We start from the raw sequence: 22,805 nt of genomic DNA on the forward strand, positions 1-22,805 counted from the left end.
ACCAGATTGATTTAATACACTAAAATGTATAATCTTCGTACATACTTATCTTTACTTCTAACTATAACTCAAATGACTATATAATTTGCTAAATAATGTAGCTATTTATATCTTATTTCATTTTCATGAAAATTTATAAACTTAGAAAATCGCAAAAAAAAGATTTATTTTAATATAAAAGTGTTAAATAATTTATTAATAATTATAACATTGAATAGTTATTAAAATTATTTAACAATTACATATTTAATTAATGCGATAAAAATATAAAAATTAATTTATATTTTTATTATGTAGATAAAATCCAGGGATTTTTTTTTTAAATGGCTATCCTTATAAATACGTTCGATATATTTTTCAAATAATCACATAAAGTATATAACTTCAGTTTATACGATGTTCAGAACGGTTAGAAAGGCGGATTTTCTTATTCTAAAATGAAATTTGTGATATAATTCTTAGTTGTGAAATTATGGTTTTCTAAATAAATAAATATAATTGGTAAATACGCAAAGAAATATTTATGATAATACGTGGTGTGTATTTGAGAATGGAAAGTGTTATAAAAATATTAAAGTATAGTAAGAAGAAAATATTGTCGTTCTCCGTGTGGTGCATAGCATAGGAATGGTATCGCCATCCAAAATTCAACATCAAGAGCAAAAACAACCATCAAGAGAAAATAAATCAATTAAACATTTACGTATGTCTAATATTTATGCACATATATATTTGTATCGATTAATGATCGAAATAATTTTATAAATTTATTAATTTATTAATTTAATAGAACAAGAATTTGTTTAAAATTATTTCTATTGTTTGAATATATTTCAATAATTACTTCAATATTTGATTAAATTTATAAATAATATCTATATATAATGTGTAATATTTGTCTATTATTAAAATATCTATTTTATATGATGTAACATTAAAATTTTCATTTAATTTTTATTGGTACAATATGTTATAATATTTTTATAAATCATCATGAGTTTTTTAAAATTATACATTTTAATAACAGTTTAATATAATAAAATTAATAAAAATCTTGTGGCATTTCTATGATATTTCAGACATTCATGCACAGAAGGAATTGAAATCATTGGAAGGAAAATCATTTTATTTGGATATTAAGAATCATGCTACTACAGCTAAAATAGAAGCAAAGATTAAAGATTTAGGAGGAGTAAGTGTTTAATCATATGTATGTATATATGGCATTTGTAATATCTTCATATTTTATTTATATTATTTCACGTTATTGATTCATTTTATAGTATATATTACAATTTATTTGTATAATTTATTTATATCTCTCTCATTTCGTGTATATTTTGTGTGTATTCTTTTGCTTTCTTATTTATAATTATGGAAATTTATCTTTTATCTCACTTTTTATTGTTTTTTATTGTATTTTTATAACCTATTAATCTTAACTTCATCAATGTAATTGAATGTTTTAAATGGTTATGTTTAAACGTATAACTTGTTATTCAAAAAATATTTCTTGATAGAAATTATTGACTAATTTAAAACTTGAGTTAGTTAATTTAATTGATCGATTAAAATTAATTAAATTGAAAAAATGTTAAGTATAATGGAATAAAATTAAAAAAATATTCTGAAATATTTATATTATAAATTATCAAACATTTGCTTTTTCTCGTATTTTAATATTTAAAATAATGATTCATCATAATATATATAATATATTAAAAAGCAAAATATAAGTTTCAAAGATTCAATGTAGTGCACAAACTCGTAAAATGTTTCTGTTGACAAACAATCGCTAAAAAACCGGGTCGTACCACGCCATCTTTAGGAGAATCTGAGAAATACGATGAAGTGGGGCAGATTCGTCGCTTTCAACTGTTGTGTTGTGGTTTGAAAGAAACAAAAAATATGGACGCGAAAATACAGCGAAAAACAATTTTCACGTATTCAGAGAAGCTACCGTATTCATTTTGTTACAATATTCGTCGACGGACAACGAGCAAGAACGCAAAGCGCCGCCTCCAGGCTCGCCTGCCAAGCTGTTAACGGCGAATGGCCATTTTGTGCGTGACAGTTCTCCCCCGCGAGTAACGATCTCGTCGCGCGTCCCAGCGCTCTTTTCCTTTGCCTCCTTTCTTTCATTTGATCGCTTGAGATATATCTCGACAAATTCCTTCCTTAAAATCTTTTATCGTAAATTACGTTTTATATACTTTCTAATACTTGATATATTTACGAATTTGTAAACCGATAAACAGTGTGATTCGAAGAAGTTGTTTTGTGTGAAGGTTTCATGCGTTTCAAGATCGCTTGACAGTAATCAAATATAAACTTGTTCATTATTTTGATTCATGTGAATTTGTTTGAAGAAATCATTTTAAATTCATTTTTCCATAAAAACGGGTTGAATTATTCTTTTCGTTTGATCCCACGTGCTTCATTATTGTTCTGAGCGATTTGTAACATATTATTAGAACTGTGTGTAACAATGCGGCAACCATTGTTAACTATGTGAAGATTTCCAACTACATACGCATGGCTTGCATTTCTGCGAATTCGGTTGATAGTGAGCTTAGTTGTGCTTAAGAAGAACTCGAAATTGTTTGACGTCAGCATACCGCGATGTAAACGTGTATTTGTGTATCCGTCAACGGGTCACTTATCACCGGGCGTCCACAAATATTATATACCGTTTTGATGCTGCCTCCAATTTTTTTCCCGTGAGTTAAATCACTAAAAAATGGGCAAGCTTTTATTCATTCTACTTCTTCCTTCTTATTCCTTATTCTTACACCTTTTTTATTTTTATTGTTTATAGTTAATCTTAATAAATTGATAAAATGTATCTTAAATTTTTTAAAATATATTTTGAATCTTTTTTTTTTTTCTAAAAAATTTATAAAACTATATATAATTTTAATAATCTTTGATAAATCTTATTTATAATTTTGTAGGTAATAGAATTATTTTTAATACGGAGTGTAGACCTGGTGATTAGTGACAGAGTAGATAAGACTGGCTATATAAATTTTGAAAAACATAAATGGGGTTGTGCCAGTGGAGGCAGTGGGGGACCTCCCTCACTGAGGAGTTTAGGAACTCCAACCCCTATACCAACTCCTCCAACGCCATTTTTTAGTCCTGAATGTCCTTTATCTAATACGACCAATATACGGGGTCAAACTACCCAAAGATCTGTAAGTATTCTATTAAAATAAAATTTAATTTCTATTTATGTACTTAAATATTTTTTTTCATATATTATTTTATAGAAATCGCGAGTGGAGGCAATGTTGGAGCGTGCTCTGATACAGCCACAACAGTGTTCCGTGGATCCACTCTACAACGCTCAAAATTGGGGAATTCCTATTTGGGCAATTGATAAACTTCAGGCTTGGCTTGACAAAATCTACACATCTATTAAAGATACAAATCATTTAAAACAATTAAGACACTCAAATCAACAAAGTTCAGTTAAAGATATAAAGGTCAGACATCTAAAGGGTTCTTATTTAAAATTTGAATCCTTTCAGAGGTAAGTTATTTAATATATAAGATCTGTAGAAGTATAAATCTCATTACTCTAAATCATAATATCATATCAACATAGGAATACTAGACCTGTATTTGTTGAACTGCCTGTGTGGCCAACATTGAATTTTCACGGTGATCCAGGCTCTTGTCCTTTCAATACAAAGAGACGAGAAAAACTGGAAAAATTAGAAAAAGAAATCAAAGAAAACAGGGAAGATATTCAAACTATTAACCAAGAGGAGGTAACATTAAATATATATTTAATCTATATCTAATTATGTAATATTTAATTGATAAATTCTAAATGCAAATTATTGTTTTGAATATGAATAGGGAAAAGAAATGACTCGGCGACCACGAACAACTGCCCGTACTCGAAGAACAGAACAATTAGCTTCCGGTTATTGTGAAATTTGCCGTATTAGATATCGAGATCTAACCAAACATGTACAAAGCGATCAACATCTTAATTTTGTCCGAAATGATGATAACTTTTTATCTTTGGATAAATTGATTAATGCAGGAGCCAATGTAGAAGCTTTCCTAAAACTAAACAGAGGAAAAAATGTAGAGTATGTAAAAAATTTTAAAAATTAGACTATTTATTTATAATTATTAAAAATTAAAAATTTGTTTAATAAGCATTTATAAAAGTTTATTTATTTTTTTATAGAAAAGACTGCAATTTATTTTCCAATGGAGATCGTAATCTTCATGATACAGTACTGCCAGAAGGAAAAATTAATAGAAATGCGAAAAGCTTAGGGGATTTTGATGTTGGAGATATAAAGATGGTACAACGTAATGGTACACGTAGGAATCTCAGTTTAAAATTAAATTCTTCTCATAATTTACGTACTCGTACAAAACATGAAAGTGGCCATTTGTTAAGGTCAAAAGGTAGTCCTTGGCATGAAGCTGAAAAAACAGAAAAATTTTACGATGAATTTGAAGGTTTCACTATTAAAAAACGTGCAAAAGGAACAATATGGATTGAAGAAGATGATCCAGAAGATAAGTATATAGAAGAACATGAATTAAAAGAATCTAAACAAAATGAATATAAGATTAAAACATTTTCGGCAGAATTGGAAGAAAAATGTTGCGATAAGAAAAATTATGATATGTGTAACAAACTTAAAGATTCTAGTAATCAAAACTCACAAAGGACAATAACTTGTAATAATGAAAAAAACAGTATTGAAAATAACATAGAATGCATTAAACAAGAACAAGCTCCTACAAAAAATAGAAATCATGATCAAATTAATGGAAACATAAAAAATCGTTGTAACGAAAATCTTTTAAATATAAATGATAATACTTGTAATGAATCTTGTAAAGTATCGTCTAAAACCGAGACTCTAAAAGAATTGAATTGTAAATTACAGGTAGAGAATATTTCTTCGAATATAAAAAAAATCTCGGAAGAACATAATAATATTAATGTAAACAGCATTTATAATGGTCATACTATAAAAGATGAACAAAAAGTTCATAAAACATTGAATAGCATAGAAAAAAATGAAATTTTAAAAGAAGAAAAATCGAAATGTTTTAAATCAAATAGAAGAGGCAGTAGAAGCGTTAGAGGGCGACATAGATTATCCGTTGAAGAACGTTTAATCGAAGATAATCGTGCATATTATAAAGTGGAAGTGTTAGGAAGTAAATTAAGATCAAGTGTATTATCAAACAATAATTCTCAATATACAGTTCCAAGAGATGGGGATGGTGAAGAAAAGAAAGAAGTGCCATCTAGTGAAAAGCCAGTAGTTGTACGATTTAAACGTGTAAGAAAATCAGAGCTATCATTACTAAGTGATGAAGCGGAATCTTTTATGTTTCGAGAACTTAAACGAGATGATTCAAGTGAAATAAGCGATGATGATGAACAGAGTAGTATATTACCAAGAGATACCGAAAGTGAATGTAATGATACCAATAATTCCATATGTCGTAGTTCATTTGTAAATTCATCTATAAAATCGGAAATTGTCGAAGATGATTCTCAGGATTCTGTAAATTTGGGTCGAGCTAGAAAAAGAAGACGCACACAAGCAGAAGCATTAATCAAAGACAATGTTGATTATTATAAATTCGAAATTCCTGGAAGCAGATTAAGGTATCAGGCACCTTTAACTGGAATTAAAGATTTATCGATAAGCGAAAATAAGGAAAAAGTAGAAGGAATAATTCCCGAGAAAAATGCACAAACAGAAAAAATATATCCGTCCAAACCCTCACCTGAAGTTGAAAAAATGCAATTTTCTTTCGAAGCTGTACCAAAATCTGAACCATGGTATCAAACATACCAACGACAAGATAAAGGAGCCGAATTTTGGCATTATTTTACTGAAGGAGATTCGGAAAAACCATTTCTTTTACCATACGAAATTGAAAATTTTCATGAAATTTTAATGAAAAATCAAAACAGAGTCGAGAATAAAAGAAAAATTCGTGGAAGGAGTATGGGATGTATTGGACGATCTCCTAGGAAAAGTCCTCGTTGTCATGCTTCTACATTGGCTATTATGTCAACTATTATTAGAAAAAGAGAACAACAACAATCTTCGAATTTGCATACAATAGATGAATACCAATCTATCAGATCACAAACAAATACTCCGGGACTGGATCAAAAAACTGAATTAAAATCGGATGTAGACGAAGAATTAAAGGAAATGATAAAAAGTATTGATGAGATGCTTGATAATGCAAACGATAATTTAGAATTGGTTGAATCATTCGAACCAGATATAATGCAAATGGAATTGAATCTTTATGAATCAAATATTCCAAGAGGACCACCTCCAAATCTACTTGAATTATTGGACAGTTGTCATGAAATCGTAAATTATTTAGAAAATTCATCATGTGCAAGTTCCGAGTGTGGTGAAGGTAGTGTCGAATCACCTTTAAAGCGAAGAAAAAAGAGGAAAAATAGAACGGGCTGGCCTGGAATCAAAATGAAGAAAAAACTTCAAAGTAAACCTTTAACGGATATAAACTGTGACAGAGAAAATTTAACAGAGAAAAATATTGAACAAAACGGGAAAGATTGCAATGTACAAATCACAAATATATCTAATAGATTAGCAGAAGAAGATAATATTAAAATAGGTACATCTATTACGGGTATTGTACAAGATGAACAATCATTAAGTTTCGATCAAAGAAAAGATGACAGTCGTTTATTTGAAATGTATACTTCTAATATTTCGTCTAATATATGTCACAACGAAAATGAAAAAAAAGATGTAAGTATAGCGGTTTCCGATAATTCCATATTACATACAACAAATGCTGAATCCTGCACAGGTTCGCTTACATCTGATGTATGCAACGAGACTGACAGGAATTTCGTATTAAACAAAGATTATGGATTCAGAAAAAGTTTATCTGAGATCGAAGAAATATCGGAAAACGATCCTGGAAATGATGAAAATCATGAAAATATGTTTCGGAAAGATATTCATTCCATATCGGAACGTCGATTTATTTCAAATGCAACTATCAAGAAACGACAACGTGACAATACATCCTCTGAAACTTGCGATTCGCGTGCAGAACTTGAAAATCATGAGATTTTATGTAGAAAAGATGCCGAAACTAGAATTGTTCCCAGGAAACATCATAATTCAAATGGATTACCGAGAAAACGACAACAGAAGGTTCATTCTGAAAACTCTGATTCTGAAATTGAACAGCATCACCATCATCATCACCATCATCATCATCATCACCATCATCACCATCACCACCATAATAATGTATATAAAAGAAACACAGTAAATTCGCGAAAACGGATTTATGCAAAAAAGCGTGCGAGAAAAAATAATATATCTTCGAATACAGTATTTGAAGATGAAAATTGTAAAAAGGATTCCTATTTAAGTATTACATGTAAAAAGCAACAAAATATGAGAGGTATAAAACGACGAGCTAATACTATGTCATCGGAAACGCAAGTATCTGAAGTCGATTGTGCATTATCAGGACATATTAGTCCCACAATTATAGCAACTTCTGAACTTGAACAAAGACGTTCAAGTATTGAGTTTCAACCAGTTGTTAGGATGATGAAGATCGATGATCAAGTTGAAATGGATCACAGTATTCTCTCGGTAACAATTGCAAGCAACAGACGGTTACGAAGTTCCAGTTCACCGAGATCGAATACTCAACCGCCGAAAAAGCGTTTAAAAAACAATCGCGGTCAGTTCGGAAGATGGTTAAAAAGTAGCTGAAATCCTCGATAAGATTTTTTGATAGTTTAAGTTTCAAAATCGAGATTTCACTTTTTTTTACAATATCTCGTTGTTGAAATTTAATCTATACATTTTATCAATATGTAAATTATGTATAAAGTATTTGTGTATGTAGAATAGTATTTAACACTACTGGCGCACCATTAATAGGGTTTTATTAATATTTTCCTTAATATCCTTTTCCGATAAGAGTTCTATTAAGAACTTGTACAATGTTGTTTAGGTGCAGACTTCGCATTTTTGAATCAGAAAATTGACGTACGTATGTATATCTATGTTTAAACAAAGTACTTTCTTTTATTTTACTTATCTTGATATACGTACAAAAATATACACATGTGAAAAAAATTATTTTTATTCATAAAAGCAGGCTTTAGAATACGCAATGCTGTATACAAGCTTTATTGTAGTGTAACAATAATTTTCTGTTATAAAACACATCATTGAATGTAATATATGTATTCAATATATATACATATATATTGAATTCCCTTGCGAGGGTCCACCTAAATATTTTATTTCAAAAAAAAAAAAAAAATAATGCAAGCCTTTTGCGATTTCAAAAAAGAGATGACTATTAAAGATATGAATTTTCCATTAAAAATTATAACGGATGGATTCTACATGCTCCTAACCTTTCTTGTTTTATATTTAATTATGAAATAATATATAAATTTAATGTTATAGTATATAACATTTAACTTAACTTTTATTAGACAACATATTATAAATATTTAAACTAAAAATTTTTTTAAATAATTTATTATGTTATATTTTGTAATTATTTTAAATTCTCGCGTTCTACGAATGCATTTTTTAAATCTTGAAGTTTTTTTTTCTTTTGTTTTTTCTTAATAGAATCTCTTTTCATTAATTGTTCCTTTTGATTTTGAAGAGAATTTTGATCATTAACTAAATTATCTAACCTTGTTAACAGTATTTTTCTAGCAATTTTTCTATTTTGATCTAAACTTCTAGTTTCATGACATTTTACAACTAATCCCGTAGGTTTGTGTTTTAAAACTATTGCATTAGATGTCTTATTAGTTGCTTGGCCACCAGGTCCACATCCTTTCACAAATTGCTCTTGTAAATCACTTTCTTCAAGCTTAGGTACTCTTGAGTAATCCAAAAAACGTGTGTATGATTTATATCGAATTTGTTTCCCACCATTTAACAAATCATACCAATTAATATTATTGATTTTACCATATAAAAATCCAGAAGACATTTTTTTAAAAAGTACTGATAATATATACGTATTACTACGTTCCTTGAAAAATATTCTATTAAACAATTTCAGTATTGCAATAAACATTATATAATTATATTTGTTTAATTTTACTAAAAAATTCTATATTTATATTATTCGTTGATTTTGTAAGAGTTTTTTCCCTTTCTGAAAAAATTATATAAAAGAATAAAATTACGTTTAGGTTAAGTATAAATTTTTTTTTTTTTTCAAAGTATTTGCGATTAAAAAATTAAATTATATTTTATGAATATTTACCTGCAATTGAAAGTCAATCTCTGTTTGATCAATTAAATCTTTATTTTGTTTAAAATTTTTACGAATTCTGAATCGGAAATATTCTTTATCTGTATATTTTAAATTTTCACCATAGCGCAATAAATCTTTATATAATTTTAAAACTGTATTTCTCATTTTATAATTTTATTAAAAATTAAACTTTTTATACTTTATTTATTATACAATTAATTTCTTTTTATTTAAATTAATGGTAGCTAAAACTAATTTCCAGTCAATCTTCTTTTTAACCTCTTATTGTCAGTTTTGCATACCATTATTGATTACTAACACATTTATTAATTTTAAATTCATTTTTAAGAAAATTTAATTTATTTTATTTTGTTTTAATACATAAATATATTTAATCAGAATTATTAAATTTTAAATTGCAAAAAAAAGAAATACATTTGATTTTAATTTTTTTGAATCTATTATTTATTTTTAAATCTATTATTAATATCATTTAAATTTCTGTAATTTTTTCCCTTTTCTATTATATAATTTTTATTTTTTATGAATAGAATTAAGGTAAAAAAATAAATAAATTAAACTTTGGTATGAAAAGTAATTTATTTAAAAAGTGATACTTTAAATAAAAAATATTTGAAAAGTTCTTTGCTTTGTATAAGTATGATTTTTTGTAATAATTCCATATACACAAACTTTGTTATTACAATTCTTGAAACTCCATTTCAAACAGTTTCTTAATTATATTATTCATTTGTAACTCTTCTGTTATTTCAATTATTAATTCCTCTATCAATTTATCAGATATCCTATTTAAAAATATTATTGTTTAAAGATTTTATGATTGAAATAAAATGTAATTTAATTTTCTCACCATGCCACAATGTCCCATGGTTTATTCTGTGTGTTGCTGGAATACATTGGTTTTGATTGACAAAATTTTTTATATTCACATCTATATGTTAAAAATTGTAGCTCAATTTCTTCTGAAATAGCAAGCTGTATTGTATCTTTGATATTTGAATTCATAATTTTTCCATTGTCAATAATCTAATTATTTATTATAAAAATATATGTAATTTCATTTTTTTTCAATTAAACATAGCATATTTTACATCACTTACTTTTAATGCAATTTCATAATCTACTTGACATGAAGCATCACATTGAGTCATTTTAGGAACTTTTTCCATAGAAGATATACAAATGAATTGTACATTTTCATCACGTTTTTTAATTTCAGATAAGCTGTTGCAATGCATAAAATATTCAGTTTTATTTTATTTAATCAATATCTATTTTTATTATTGTGTTTTATTTACCCATTCAAATTACAATATGATTGTTCATAATTGTTTTTTGTTAAAGTTGTTTTAGTATCATAATCTTTAGGAGACTGATATTTTTGTAAAAATTCTCTTAATGTTTCCACAGATGTTTCCGAAACAGGTTGCATCTCAGATTCGTTTTGCTATCACATGATTTATAGTAATATTAATTTTTAATAATATATAAATTAAAAATATTAAATTAAAATAAGTTTACCATTCTCGACACAAAAGTTATTAAATCGTTTATTACAGGAACTAAAGTAGCCAAATGCTCTTTAGGAATTGTGGTTACTTTTTTAATTAGATCATTTTCGTCGGTAACATTTTCTACTTTAATATTTCCTCCTTTTTTTCGTATTGCAACAGATTGTGGTTCACTATTTGTAGTAGGTTTACATTTAGTTTGAATTTCTATATTGCTGTCCTATTTTATAAAATTAATTATTTATTAAGTTTTCTCTAAAAACAATTATCGATATATCTTACATTTTCAGAATCTATCGTTATTCCTTCCATCATAGTTTGAATGTCATCTTCTTTTAAGTTGTTTATATTTTTCATAGAATCAATATGAACAACATCCCTAGAAGAAGTTGTATGAGTTATAGGACTGGGATATAACATTTCTGGTAATGAGCAATCTTGAGTATATAAGTTTTTACTATCCTTAGTATTATTTCCATTTTCTTTTTGATAAGTATAATCTGTAAAATATATATGTAAATTTATAATATGTTTAAAATAATGAAGATCAAATAATAAGAAACCTTAAGTAGTTTTCGTATACTTTTTCTTCTTATGTAATTTCTTCTTTTTTGGTTAGACTTAGATATTTTAACATCCATATTGTACATACTTAATCGACTAGATAAATTTTTTCGATTCAAACGTCCTTTGTTAGGTAAAGATATCGATGCAGTAGTTATAAAAGATTGAGCATTTTTATAATTTGCATATCCATATTTACTTTCTAAATTTAACTTCAATTTTGCTAATATAGCATCGCATTTATCTTGAAGATTTTTTCCCTGCAAAAAAAAATTTATTAATCAATTTTAATGATTTATAAATATAAATAATGAATTACCAGCGGTATAATGGTAGTATCTCCAGAACAAAAATAATAAGAAGAGATTTCAATTTTATCACAAATATTTATCAGATTGTAAACAATTTGTAATACATCTTGCAATTTTGTAGAATGACCATCAAGAATAGAATTAGGAATATGTTTACAATAAGCAGTTAAAGCTTGCATTAATAATTGATGTGCAGCAACTAATTTTTGTTTAATCATATCTTGATGAAATGCAATATTTTTATGATATTGTTTTAATCCTGATCTTGAAGACACAGCTTTGATATGTCTTTGAATGCTTGTAACAAATCTATTTAAATTGTATAAATAATTTCTTGAAAATCTTATAGCAAATTCTAATGTTTGTTGTTGTCTTCTTTTTAAATCATTTTCGCCATCTGGTAAAGGAATTCTGCATAATCTAAATAAAATTTCATCTAACAATTCAGCAATTTTCTTTTGCATTGATAAAAGTTTTTGTATAGTAAGTGGATCTGGTTGTACATAAACGATATCATCTTTGTTATTACTTGAATCTGTATCAGAATTATTTTCAAAATGATTTGTTGCACGAAGAAGTTGGTTTGTATAACACTTTTTTTCTGTGATAGTAGAATCTGACAAAGATTTTTTAGCTTTAGATCTAAAAACTGTTTTCTGTCCTTCAAATTCCTTAGATATACAAATATTATTGCCTTGTGAAGTTGGAATTAAAACATTAGTTTTACATGTATCTTTATTCTTTGTTAATATTTTTTCTTTTGAAGAATTATTTCTGATATTGTTTACCTAATATAAATAAATTAATATCAATTTTATTTATCATAATAAATTAAAAAACATTTATTATATAATAAATGCTATAATAAAAATTTAAAAACACTTACTTTTGAATAAATTGTTTCATTTTTGACATTAGATTTAGGGTTTTGAATTCCTTTGCTTCGTTCAGGAAGAGCATCTTCTTCTAGTCTTTTCAGTTCTCTATCTACATTTTGTATATTTTCTTGCAACAGATCTTTTATATTTTGTATAGAATAGTCAACATCTTTTTTGTCAAACCTCAAATTATTTAACTCCTGTTCTTTGACAAATGAAGCCCAGATACGTTCCTCATCCTCCTTACGTCTGTGTCTCTGTACATTTTTTACTATATGTTTAAAATGACTCTCAGGTATGTACTATAATAAAAAATAATCTTCTTAATTAATAGTATTTATATAATATATAATAATTATTATAAGTTTATACATATATTTGTCAATTTATATAAATACCTTAAAGCTATAATCTTTAGTTACTTCTAAAGAAAGAAAATGTTCTCTCTCTTTATTGTTTATTTCATTGGTTGATCTATTTTCTACCATAAAAGACATTCTTTCTTAGAATTGGATTAGTCTGGATTGAAATTTTATATAAGCGATAATTAAATTTTATTACATTTACGTGACAACACAATAAAAAAAGTATATCAAAAAATGTGTGAACTCCAGAAAAATGAATGTATGTCTATTTGTTTTGGGTAATAATATAGAAGAAAGTTAAAAAATTGCCTTCTATTCCGTTTTTGAACAGGAGTTAAATTAGCATCTTAACCTCGATATTTTAACAACGTATCAAAAATACTTCAGAGTATTCTTTCAAATCGAAATTTCACATTTTATTACTGAATAGCACGTATACATATGAGTCTAAAAATACACGTTCATAAATACATATATATGCACTTTTATTACTTATATTTTAGTCAATAAATAATTTATAATTATATTTGTAATAAATTATAATCAAAATTGTAATGTTTTGTCATTTTATTTCTTTATTATGTCATATATAGTATTATTACATCAATACAAAAATTTCTTTATTTCAAATTTATTAAAAGAAAATTTATTTATTAAGAAAAAATTATTTATAAAATAAATTAAAATAAAGAATAATAAAATAAAGGAATTTTGTTTTAAAAAACAATTAATTACAAAGATTTACAGGAATAAATTTCAAAACAGTATTGATAAAAGTGTGGGTGCGGTTAAGGCGTGCTATCATTTGTTAACTATCATTGGATCAATACTCACGCGTGCAAGGATAGAGAAAAGCCAGGTGTCGTGAACGAGTTTTGTCCTGCGTATCTGAACAGTCCACCTGACGATCTATACATTTGCGCGCTTGCTTTCAAAATCATCGAAATAATGTCATAGTAAATTTTTATTATTCTCGGATTATAATATAATTAAATTTTATATATATTCAAGGTAGCTTATGATTGGTTTATAAATTTTCAATCAAATATTTGCTTAAAGGATTAAAGTTCTCTTCAGAGACTATCATAATTTTTATTGTTAAAGTATTAACCAATCCTTGGTGCGATGTGACGTCAGGAAATTCAGGCGCAGAATCCACATCTCTAGACTTCCGATTACTCACATTCTGTCGAGTTTTCGCATTTTATTACGCAAAACGTCTGGAAATTTAAATGTAATTTGGTAATGTATAAAAGAAAACAATTTTTAAATTTTTCTTTGAAATTTAATTTATTTTACTTTTATTTCATTTTTTTTTTTATCATATTTATTTATTTTTTGTTACTTATATTTTTACGACGATATAATAACAATGTAATAACATAAAATAATCTTAATTCACATGATAAACAATACATTACTATGTCGTATAATTATTATGATATTTTCTTATTTATGACAAATGTTTTGAACTCTAAAGTTAAAAATTATTACACGTAATTAAATGTATATTTAATTACATTATTGTATATTTAATATTTTACTATTAATTTATAATATAATATTTTTTTCTTTAGAAGTATTTGAAAGTTTTCCAAGTAATATTTTTTAGTTATATTTGTTTAAATTCATTTTTTACTTTTATATAATAATTTTCAGATTTTCAGAAAACATGATATACTTTTAATGGAAATACTTTTTATGATAATAAAATAATTTATATCTTTGTATCTTGTAAAGAATTACATTATCAACAAGTCTACAAATATTTATGTTTTTACATATCAAGTGAATATAAACTTTCTCAAGATGACATCTACTGTATTAGTTAAATTACCAACTGTACCTTTTCCTCAAGTAAATATTATCTAAATCTTATTTAAAATATAAATATTTCAATAAATTGAAATAATTATTATTATCTAATATGTATAAAAATTATTTTTAGGGAAAGAAATCACCATCAGATATAATAACATTAACAGAAAGAAATGAAGGATTGAATCAAAGTATAAGGCATCAAACTATAAATATTGATAGAATAGCACAATTGGAACAAAATATGAAATTTTTACAAGAACAACATCAAGCAACTTTAGTAGCTTTGCATCAAGAAGTAGAATCCTTACGTCAAAAGAATAGAGGTTGACCAATATTTCATAATATTATTTTTAAAAAATATATTTTCATGAATAAATAAAACTCTAATATTATATAATTATACATAGATTTACAGTTTCAATTAGTATTTTCAAAAGGATCTTATTTACCTAGCAGTCCTTCTTCTCCTGAAGATAATGGAACTGGGTTTATGAAACCAAAGGTATTACAAAAGAAGTTTTAATATCATAGAAAATTCATATAAATATTTTCTTTCTTCATAGGGTAGCCCAGTATGTGTAAATATTACACCATTACAAGTAGAACTTTTGGAGAAAGATTTACAAGATACAAAAGTATCTTTACAAGAAGCTAGAATACAGAATCAGTATTTATCTGAAATTATTGAACAACAAAAAAAGTTAGTAGTTGTAATTATGTAATTATGAAAAATGCTTAGTCATAAATTATAAAACTATAGTATATAGCTGTAAAAAAAAATTGCATTTATTACAGGAAATTGAATTCTCTAGAAGAACAAAAAATAAATAAAGAATCAATGACAGATGTAGGAATACAGGTGGGAGATACGTTTGATTCTACTCGAGCACATTTAGTTGCATGTTTGGAAAGCACAGAAGCGGTGATAAAACGATTACGTAAACAAAATGAGGAACAAAGAGAAGAGATTGCAACATTGAAAGCAACGTCGACAAATACAAATGGTAACAAAGGAGCTCGATCTCGTGATAGTAATAATAGTCATCATAGTCGTGGATCACCTACGAGCACCTTACAAGAACAATCTCCTCATATATTTCCTCCATTACAAAGTTATTGGCATCATAAAACAATTAGGTAACGAAATTATTAAAATGATGTAGATGTTCGTATAATATGAATTTATACAAGATAAAACATATCCCGTACATCGTATAGCTATTTATAATATATTTATCATTAATAATATATTTTAAAATTTTATTTGTAAAACTTTATATTATAGGAACGGAAGAAATCGACATAATAAATTAGATCATCAAACAGAAATGGATGCGACTATGTTACCACAACTTCAAAATAGCAATATAAAATTAAAAAATTTTAATTCGATGATGTTTGAATCTTTGTGTTATCGGTCTCGTGGACATCGCAATTACTATCGCGATGAAAGTAACCGAAAATATAGAGGAAACATTTCACAAAAAGATCGTAGAGATAGTGATCATAATCATCATCATAATCGACGGGATTATAAAGATAGAAGTTCTAAAAATCAACAAAAAGAATTAGCAGATTCAGCAGAAGGATCAAGCGAGGCTGATAATTCTGCGAGTGGTAAATCATAAAATAAAAATAGTCTGTTAATACATCAGATGGTAGCAGACATCCTGTTCTCTATTCTCTATATGAATTACATAAAGAAGACTTTAAAAGCGATATATTTGTTAATAAAAGAATGATCTGCGTTTTCTTATATTCGCTTTAATAAGATAGTATTAGTTACATGCATATCGCTTAAAGTAGGATAGTCATAATATCAATTTATGTAAACTTTAATGTAAAAATCTAGTCAAATTTTACTCCTTACTACTGATACAAAACAAAAACAAAACAATATTTGCGCTTTATATGAATAAAAAATTATAGCTTGTATAATTATTTCTGCTGTTACAAAATAAATAGAAAAATATATGACTGTATCATTTTTAATAAAAGAAATGTATTCCTATTTATGTAAAAATATAATCGCAATGATAATTAAAAATAATTAAAAAAAAAATAAAAATGTGAAAAATAATAATTATGTAATTATAATAATAATGATGATAATAATAATAACAATAATAAAAAATACAATAAATATTTATGCAATGTTATTTTCTAAAGCTTTAAATTTTTATTACATATATGTGATATTTTAATTATTTATAATTTTGTTTTATAATATTATTTGTATATATTTAAAAAATAACATGTAAATCAATGATTCAATCGTTATTTATATTATAATTTAATATGATAAAAACATTAGAAATCTTCTTATTTTAATTTATTATCATTTTTAATCGATTTAAAATAAGACAACAATTAGTAATACTTGAAATGAAACTATGGAATTGAAACTAAATTTTAAGATAAAATTATAAAAAAAGAAATAAAACAAATATTTTGTAAAAGTGGATCAAATAAATTCTATTAAGATTATTAATTCAATAAATTAGGCAAGAAAGATAATAAAAAAAATGGATATCGGAATCGTTTTTTGAATCCATAAAATTCAAACAAGTATAGATAAAAAGAAACATATAGATAGAATAAAAAATATGAATCAGCATCATCTCTAAAGTATTGCATATTAAACATAAATATAGATAAGAATGAATAATAGGAAAAAATAGAGATAAAATAAGAATTGATTATTAATACCATCTTTTTTAAAAAACAAACAACTTTTAGAATTTTCCAACTTTTAAAAATAGAATTGATTCTCAATTCTTATTCTACCTTATCATGCTTTGAAGAAATATTTTTGATATTCAAAAGATGGCCCTAACAATCAATTCTTATGCTATTTCTATCTTTTGCTATTATTTTTTATCTTTTACATTATGTATTTTATTTACGGAATTCTACAGATGGCGTTGATTTTAATATTTTCATATTATCTTCGTCCTTGTTCTACTATTTGTTTTTCTTTTCTACATTTCTTCTGTAAAACTGTGCTGAAGAAACGGTTTCAATATATGACGTATTATTTATATAAGAAATAGGCATAACACAGTTAGGCATAACAAGTTATGACGTAATAAAGAATGATAGAAGGAGATTAGTTCTTCTCTTATTAAAAACGGTTGATGGCGTTAGCGTTGGCGTCAAATTACTTGCAATATCTATAAAATAATAAAATTACAAATTGAAATTTTCAAATGACACACATGACTGAGGTAATTATATTTTGAATTTTAAATAATAATTAATTAATTATTAATAATTAATTTCATAATACATTTTAAATTCATACGGAATTGTTACAGGTAAACTTTGGTGATTTTCAAATGGAAGAAAGATATAAAAAATTAGAACGAACTTTAAAACTAGCTTCACTTAGAAAAGAAAACAGAAAGAAAGATGAATCTACACTACGTGCTCCTTCAAGTATTAATATAGATTCATTTGATTCCAGTATTAATATTCCTCAAGGTTCCAGAATTGATAGTGAAATTGTTTCTTCAAGTAATAATTTGAGAAACATACTTTTGAAAAGAAAAAATATTAACAATGATCATAAGATATTTGCTACATCTAGTGTTAGAAAGTTTAATGAAGAACATAGTTGTCAAAGAGATTATCTTCAAATGCCACCACCTAGTTTTGACATTAATTTTTATAATTCTAAACATTCAAATAATATAGAAACATATAATGTTTCAAAATTTTTATTACAAAATAAATGTAATACTTCTGATATTGATATTACATCACCAAAGAAAGAAAATTACAAATTTTCTAATAATAATGAAAAATATATTGATACTTCTTCATATATTCATTCTAATAGTTTTCAATATAGAAATATTAAAGTGTTTACAGAATGGACAGTTATATTAAATGAACAAAATTTATTGATTATTAAAGGAAAAATTGAATGGTAATTTATATAATATGTAATTTAAAATTTTAATCTTATTTAATTTTTAATTATTTATTTAATGATATTTTTCTGATTATTTCATATTTATTTTTATTTTTGCTATTTTAGTGGAATTATTGCTTGGAGTAAGCCTATTATAAGAAGATTAACAAGTACTAAAATTGAATGTGTTTGTAAACATTTGTATCATTTGCAGGGAAATATTGTTGATAATAAGTGTGGTAAATATTTCAATATTTATTTTAATATTTAAATATCTTTATTTAATTCTTTCCATATATTTCATTTTATTTTTTATATTTAGAATTACCAGATTATGTTAGAGGTAAATTTTATAATGGATTTCCTGATGATTGGGAAAATGTTTATGAAATTTGGAAGATGTTTGTACAACAAGGATGTAGTGCAACATTTCGTTGGCCTACTCCTATCACAGATAGTGATGATGACATAAAAAGTGAAATTACTGATATTACATTTGCTTATTCAACTAGTCCTAAGAATAAAATATCTCCAAAAAAATGTCTATCTGAACAGAAAATAAAGAATAAACAAAATTCTCATTCATATAATAAAAAAATTGATTCATTTACACAGACACATATATCTGATGTAACTGAAAATTTATGTTACAATGGAGAAAACATTCAATTTTTAATAAATCAATATAACAATAACAAAGAAAATTATAAACAAAAGGATAATATGAATTTAAATTATTGTCACATTAAAAATAAAACAAAAAATGTTAATGATATATTAAATGTTATTGTAAATAACTTAACAGATAAAAATTGTTCTCAAGAATACATTAGTAAAATATTTGAGATATTAGATTGCTTAAATTATGTTGTATCATATAAATCCATTCAAGATAGATCTAACATTGAACATACAAAATTAAAGCAAGATATACAAATAGAAGAAAAAAATAGTGAAATAAATTACAATTTGTCAGAGTATAATCAATCTGAAATAGTAAAAAATTATAATGATTCATTATCAAAAAAAAGAACTTTCACAGAAATGAATAATACCAGTACATCTGATAGTGAAAGTGCAATTTATACAGGAATTCCAAAAATACCTATAGAACGCATAATACGACAAAAAAAAACATTATTAAAATCTTCTAAACGTAAAATAAGAAAAAAAGAGATATTGCAAAATCATAATACTCAAGATAAACAATGTATTTCAAATATATCTATACCAGACTATTGTACAAATGTAAGATCTGAAAAAATAGATTGTACAAAATTTAATGATTCGAGTATTAGTATTACCGAGGACGAAAGAGATTATTTAAAAGTAAATGATATTTGTTCAAATTTTCAAAATAATGTATGTGACAAATATGTAGAACCTAAAATTATAAAAGAAGATGAAGAAAATTTGTATAGAATTCACAAATATTTTGCACAAAAAGATACAACTATTCACAAATCTGTTAAAAGTTTACAAGATTCTCACGAAAAAATTAAAAAAAATGAATGTAAAACCATAATGATTGAAACACCTAAAAATATAATGCAAGAAACAAATTCTTGCATTGAAGCTAATAACAAAAATAATCAAAATCATTTTTCTCATCAACAACAAAAAGAATTTTCTTCTTATTCAAAAAATACCATAAATGAAACAACAAAACCTATTGTGCTTAGCTCAATTCCTATTGATGTTGAAATTAAAAATAAACAATTATGTATCTTACAAAATCCAAAAGAATCTTTGATTGAGGATGAAAATAAAATTATTGAAGAATTACGCGAAATCAAAAAAAGAACATATCAAAAATCTCCTATAAAATTTAATACTACTTCAAAAAAAAATTCAAATTCGTTATCCGATAGCGAACAACATTTTAAAGAAAATATTAAAATTCAACCAAATAACATGGATTCTATTATTACAAAAAGATCATCATATGATAACTCAAAAATTTCTAAAAACAATAAACTTACAGATGATATTGAACCAAAATTATTATCCGATTGGACACCTAGAGTTTTATTCAAATCAGGATTAAATTTAATTTTTGAAGGAAATTTATTGAAGTAAGTTACAAAATATTGTACATTATTATATATTTGTATAATGTAATATTTCAATGTGAGCAATATATTACTATTGTTATATTTATATATAGTGAGATTGGCCACATTGTACGTAGAAAATTTAAAACGGATAAAATATATCGTCGAGTATCAGGAAAATTGGTCGAGACAATTCATCATGAATTTTATCAATTAGTCGGCAATTTGCGTGATACAAAACATGGTTAGAATCTGAAATATTATATTTAATAATATTTAATAATATTTTATATATTTATATTTTTTATATTTATAACTTTTTATATTGATTATGTTTATATTTTATATAGTTATACCTAAAAAATTATTAAGGAAATGTCGTTATGGTTGTCCTGTTAATATAGAACAATTTTGTAAAGAATGGGAATCATTGCAAAATTGTAAGTTAATAATAATTATTAATAATCAATAAAATGATATTAATATCTAAGATAATTTAAATTGTTTATGCTAAGCTATAGATATTGTTGATTATGAAGATATTAAAAAATGTAATGATATATCAATGGATAATATAAATGTCGGTCGGAGTTCAAAAGGTAGAAGAATAATACCTCCATTAACTTACTGGACAGGTAAAATATGAAGATTTAATTTATATATATATAAAATAATAAAAATACTAAAAAATATTTATTTATTTTTATATCTCTTTTATTGTTAGGAGAACGCATTATTATGAAAGATAACAATCCAGTATATAAACCTGGTACTATTCAAGATAACAATAACAGAATTAATAATAGTTTGGAGGTACTAAAATTACTTATCATCCCTGACTAATATAATTTTTATAATATATGTATATATATATATATATATATATTTATAAAAAGATCATGAATTTCATATTGCAGTATGTAAATAAAAATTCACTAAAAATGTTGATGGGAAACACTGAAAATATTGTGAAAAAAATAAAAAATAACAAATCTAAAAAATTTCCAACGAAAAATACGAAAAAAACAAGAATATCAGAATCAAGTAATTCTAGCAATGATCATAATATTTCTGTATATGAGGTAATTTTACTTGTTTCTCTTTTTATGTTTTTTTTGATATACATATTTTATTTTCTTTATTAGGATGAGATAGAAAAGATAACATCTAATTCTATAAATATATCAAATAAACAGAATTTAAAACCTATAAATATTGAAAATTCGGTAAGTAATAATATATTTATTAAAAAAACATTTATTTTAAAATCATTAAATTATTTTAATAAAATTGAATTATTTTTAAAGCATGAATCTTGCACAAACGTTACCAAAACAAAAACGGCAGTAAAAAAATCAAAAGTAAGGAAAAATGTTGAATCAAATACATCATTTCTTGGCACTTCTAAACAAATGTAATTTGCAAGTACATTGTTAGTAACATTTTTATGATCATGGATTTAATAGCATTCATCACGGTATGTTTATTCAGGCATGGGAGTCATCAGTCTTCGGTTGAAAGATATCGTGATATAGTATGTATGTATTATCAAGGTATTCCAAATAAAGATGATATATTATCTGATGATCAAGTCTCACATGTGTGAAATAACATTAAAGTTAATATAATATTATATTTTTTATAATTATGACTAACATAATATGCGTGTTTAATTACATTTCTAAATAAAAAATTATTAATTTTATAAATTATTTTTGTTTTATATCATTGAAAAAGGATATTATACTTATTAGAAAAATAAAGCAAAAAATACAAGATAAAATTGATTTATTATTTAATGATGTAATTTAACAATTGTAAAAGTATGTAAGAAACATGTTGCATTCCTAAGTTAAAAACATAAGAACTGTACAATAACTTGATGTCAATAAAACTAAAAATAAAAAATATGATATACATAATAATAATATTTGATTTGATATATTAAGATATATTAAGATATAATGAATAAAAATATAAGTAAAATTTAAGGTTTATATGTTTTTACATCGCACTCAATATATATATATATATATAATGTATATATATATATTTTTT

General features: G+C 24.9%; 5 protein-coding genes across 15 annotated transcripts; 3 read left to right on the forward strand and 2 right to left on the reverse strand.

Moving 5' to 3' along the window:
- Positions 1-391: 391 nt before the first annotated feature.
- On the forward strand, positions 392-8,412 carry LOC724545. 4 transcript variants are annotated; one of them, XM_026444041.1, is made up of 7 exons: positions 392-703; positions 1,080-1,192; positions 2,955-3,197; positions 3,273-3,535; positions 3,611-3,776; positions 3,868-4,106; positions 4,208-8,412. In XM_026444041.1, the coding sequence occupies exons 1-7, from the start codon at positions 628-630 to the stop codon at positions 7,782-7,784; spliced, it is 4,677 nt and encodes a 1,558-aa protein (XP_026299826.1). In that variant the 5' UTR covers positions 392-627; the 3' UTR covers positions 7,785-8,412. The 4 variants fall into 4 exon arrangements, with proteins under 4 accessions (XP_026299826.1, XP_026299828.1, XP_026299827.1 ...); XM_026444043.1 differs by lacking the exon at positions 392-703 and having other exon boundaries at positions 1,080-1,210; XM_026444042.1 differs by lacking the exons at positions 392-703; positions 1,080-1,192 and adding an exon at positions 1,716-2,720.
- On the reverse strand, positions 8,137-9,613 carry LOC724155 (probable peptide chain release factor C12orf65, mitochondrial). Its single transcript, XM_003251492.4, has 2 exons — positions 9,316-9,613; positions 8,137-9,204 (listed from the first exon to the last, which is right to left on the reverse strand). Exon 2 carries the CDS (start codon positions 9,121-9,123, stop codon positions 8,587-8,589), a length of 537 nt encoding a protein of 178 aa, XP_003251540.1. The 5' UTR covers positions 9,124-9,204; positions 9,316-9,613; the 3' UTR covers positions 8,137-8,586.
- A 274-nt stretch (positions 9,614-9,887) lies between these two features.
- Positions 9,888-13,961, reverse strand: LOC724201. 5 transcript variants are annotated; one of them, XM_001119971.5, is made up of 11 exons: positions 13,791-13,961; positions 12,990-13,110; positions 12,600-12,893; positions 11,722-12,501; positions 11,422-11,662; positions 11,121-11,338; positions 10,849-11,058; positions 10,626-10,774; positions 10,428-10,551; positions 10,178-10,353; positions 9,888-10,112 (listed from the first exon to the last, which is right to left on the reverse strand). In XM_001119971.5, exons 2-11 carry the CDS (start codon positions 13,086-13,088, stop codon positions 10,007-10,009), a joined length of 2,397 nt encoding a protein of 798 aa, XP_001119971.2. In that variant the 5' UTR covers positions 13,089-13,110; positions 13,791-13,961; the 3' UTR covers positions 9,888-10,006. The 5 variants fall into 5 exon arrangements, with proteins under 5 accessions (XP_001119971.2, XP_006570483.1, XP_006570484.1 ...); XM_006570420.3 differs by lacking the exon at positions 13,791-13,961 and having other exon boundaries at positions 12,600-12,848; positions 12,990-13,771; XM_006570421.3 differs by lacking the exon at positions 13,791-13,961 and having other exon boundaries at positions 11,491-11,662; positions 12,990-13,770.
- Positions 13,962-14,060: 99 nt separating this feature from the next.
- On the forward strand, positions 14,061-16,671 carry LOC408322. Of its 3 annotated transcripts, none has more exons than XM_391875.7 (7): positions 14,061-14,198; positions 14,616-14,813; positions 14,905-15,100; positions 15,185-15,279; positions 15,341-15,477; positions 15,573-15,914; positions 16,063-16,671. In XM_391875.7, the coding sequence occupies exons 2-7, from the start codon at positions 14,766-14,768 to the stop codon at positions 16,403-16,405; spliced, it is 1,161 nt and encodes a 386-aa protein (XP_391875.3). In that variant the 5' UTR covers positions 14,061-14,198; positions 14,616-14,765; the 3' UTR covers positions 16,406-16,671. The 3 variants fall into 3 exon arrangements, with proteins under 3 accessions (XP_391875.3, XP_006570480.1, XP_006570481.1); XM_006570417.3 differs by having other exon boundaries at positions 14,066-14,190; XM_006570418.3 differs by having other exon boundaries at positions 14,079-14,198; positions 14,746-14,813.
- Positions 16,672-17,717: 1,046 nt separating this feature from the next.
- Positions 17,718-22,727, forward strand: LOC724290 (uncharacterized). 2 transcript variants are annotated; one of them, NM_001256035.1, is given in 12 exon segments: positions 17,718-18,004; positions 18,095-18,708; positions 18,820-18,932; positions 19,016-20,768; positions 20,861-20,991; positions 21,098-21,187; positions 21,263-21,382; positions 21,472-21,560; positions 21,665-21,829; positions 21,893-21,973; positions 22,055-22,161; positions 22,239-22,727. In NM_001256035.1, coding segments are annotated over 12 exon segments (3,396 nt in total). In that variant the 5' UTR covers positions 17,718-17,986; the 3' UTR covers positions 22,354-22,727.
- The last annotated feature ends 78 nt before the right edge of the window (positions 22,728-22,805 follow it).

This window comes from Apis mellifera, linkage group LG11, assembly GCF_003254395.2.
Source record: "Apis mellifera strain DH4 linkage group LG11, Amel_HAv3.1, whole genome shotgun sequence".
NCBI classification, from domain to species: Eukaryota; Metazoa; Arthropoda; class Insecta; order Hymenoptera; family Apidae; genus Apis; species Apis mellifera.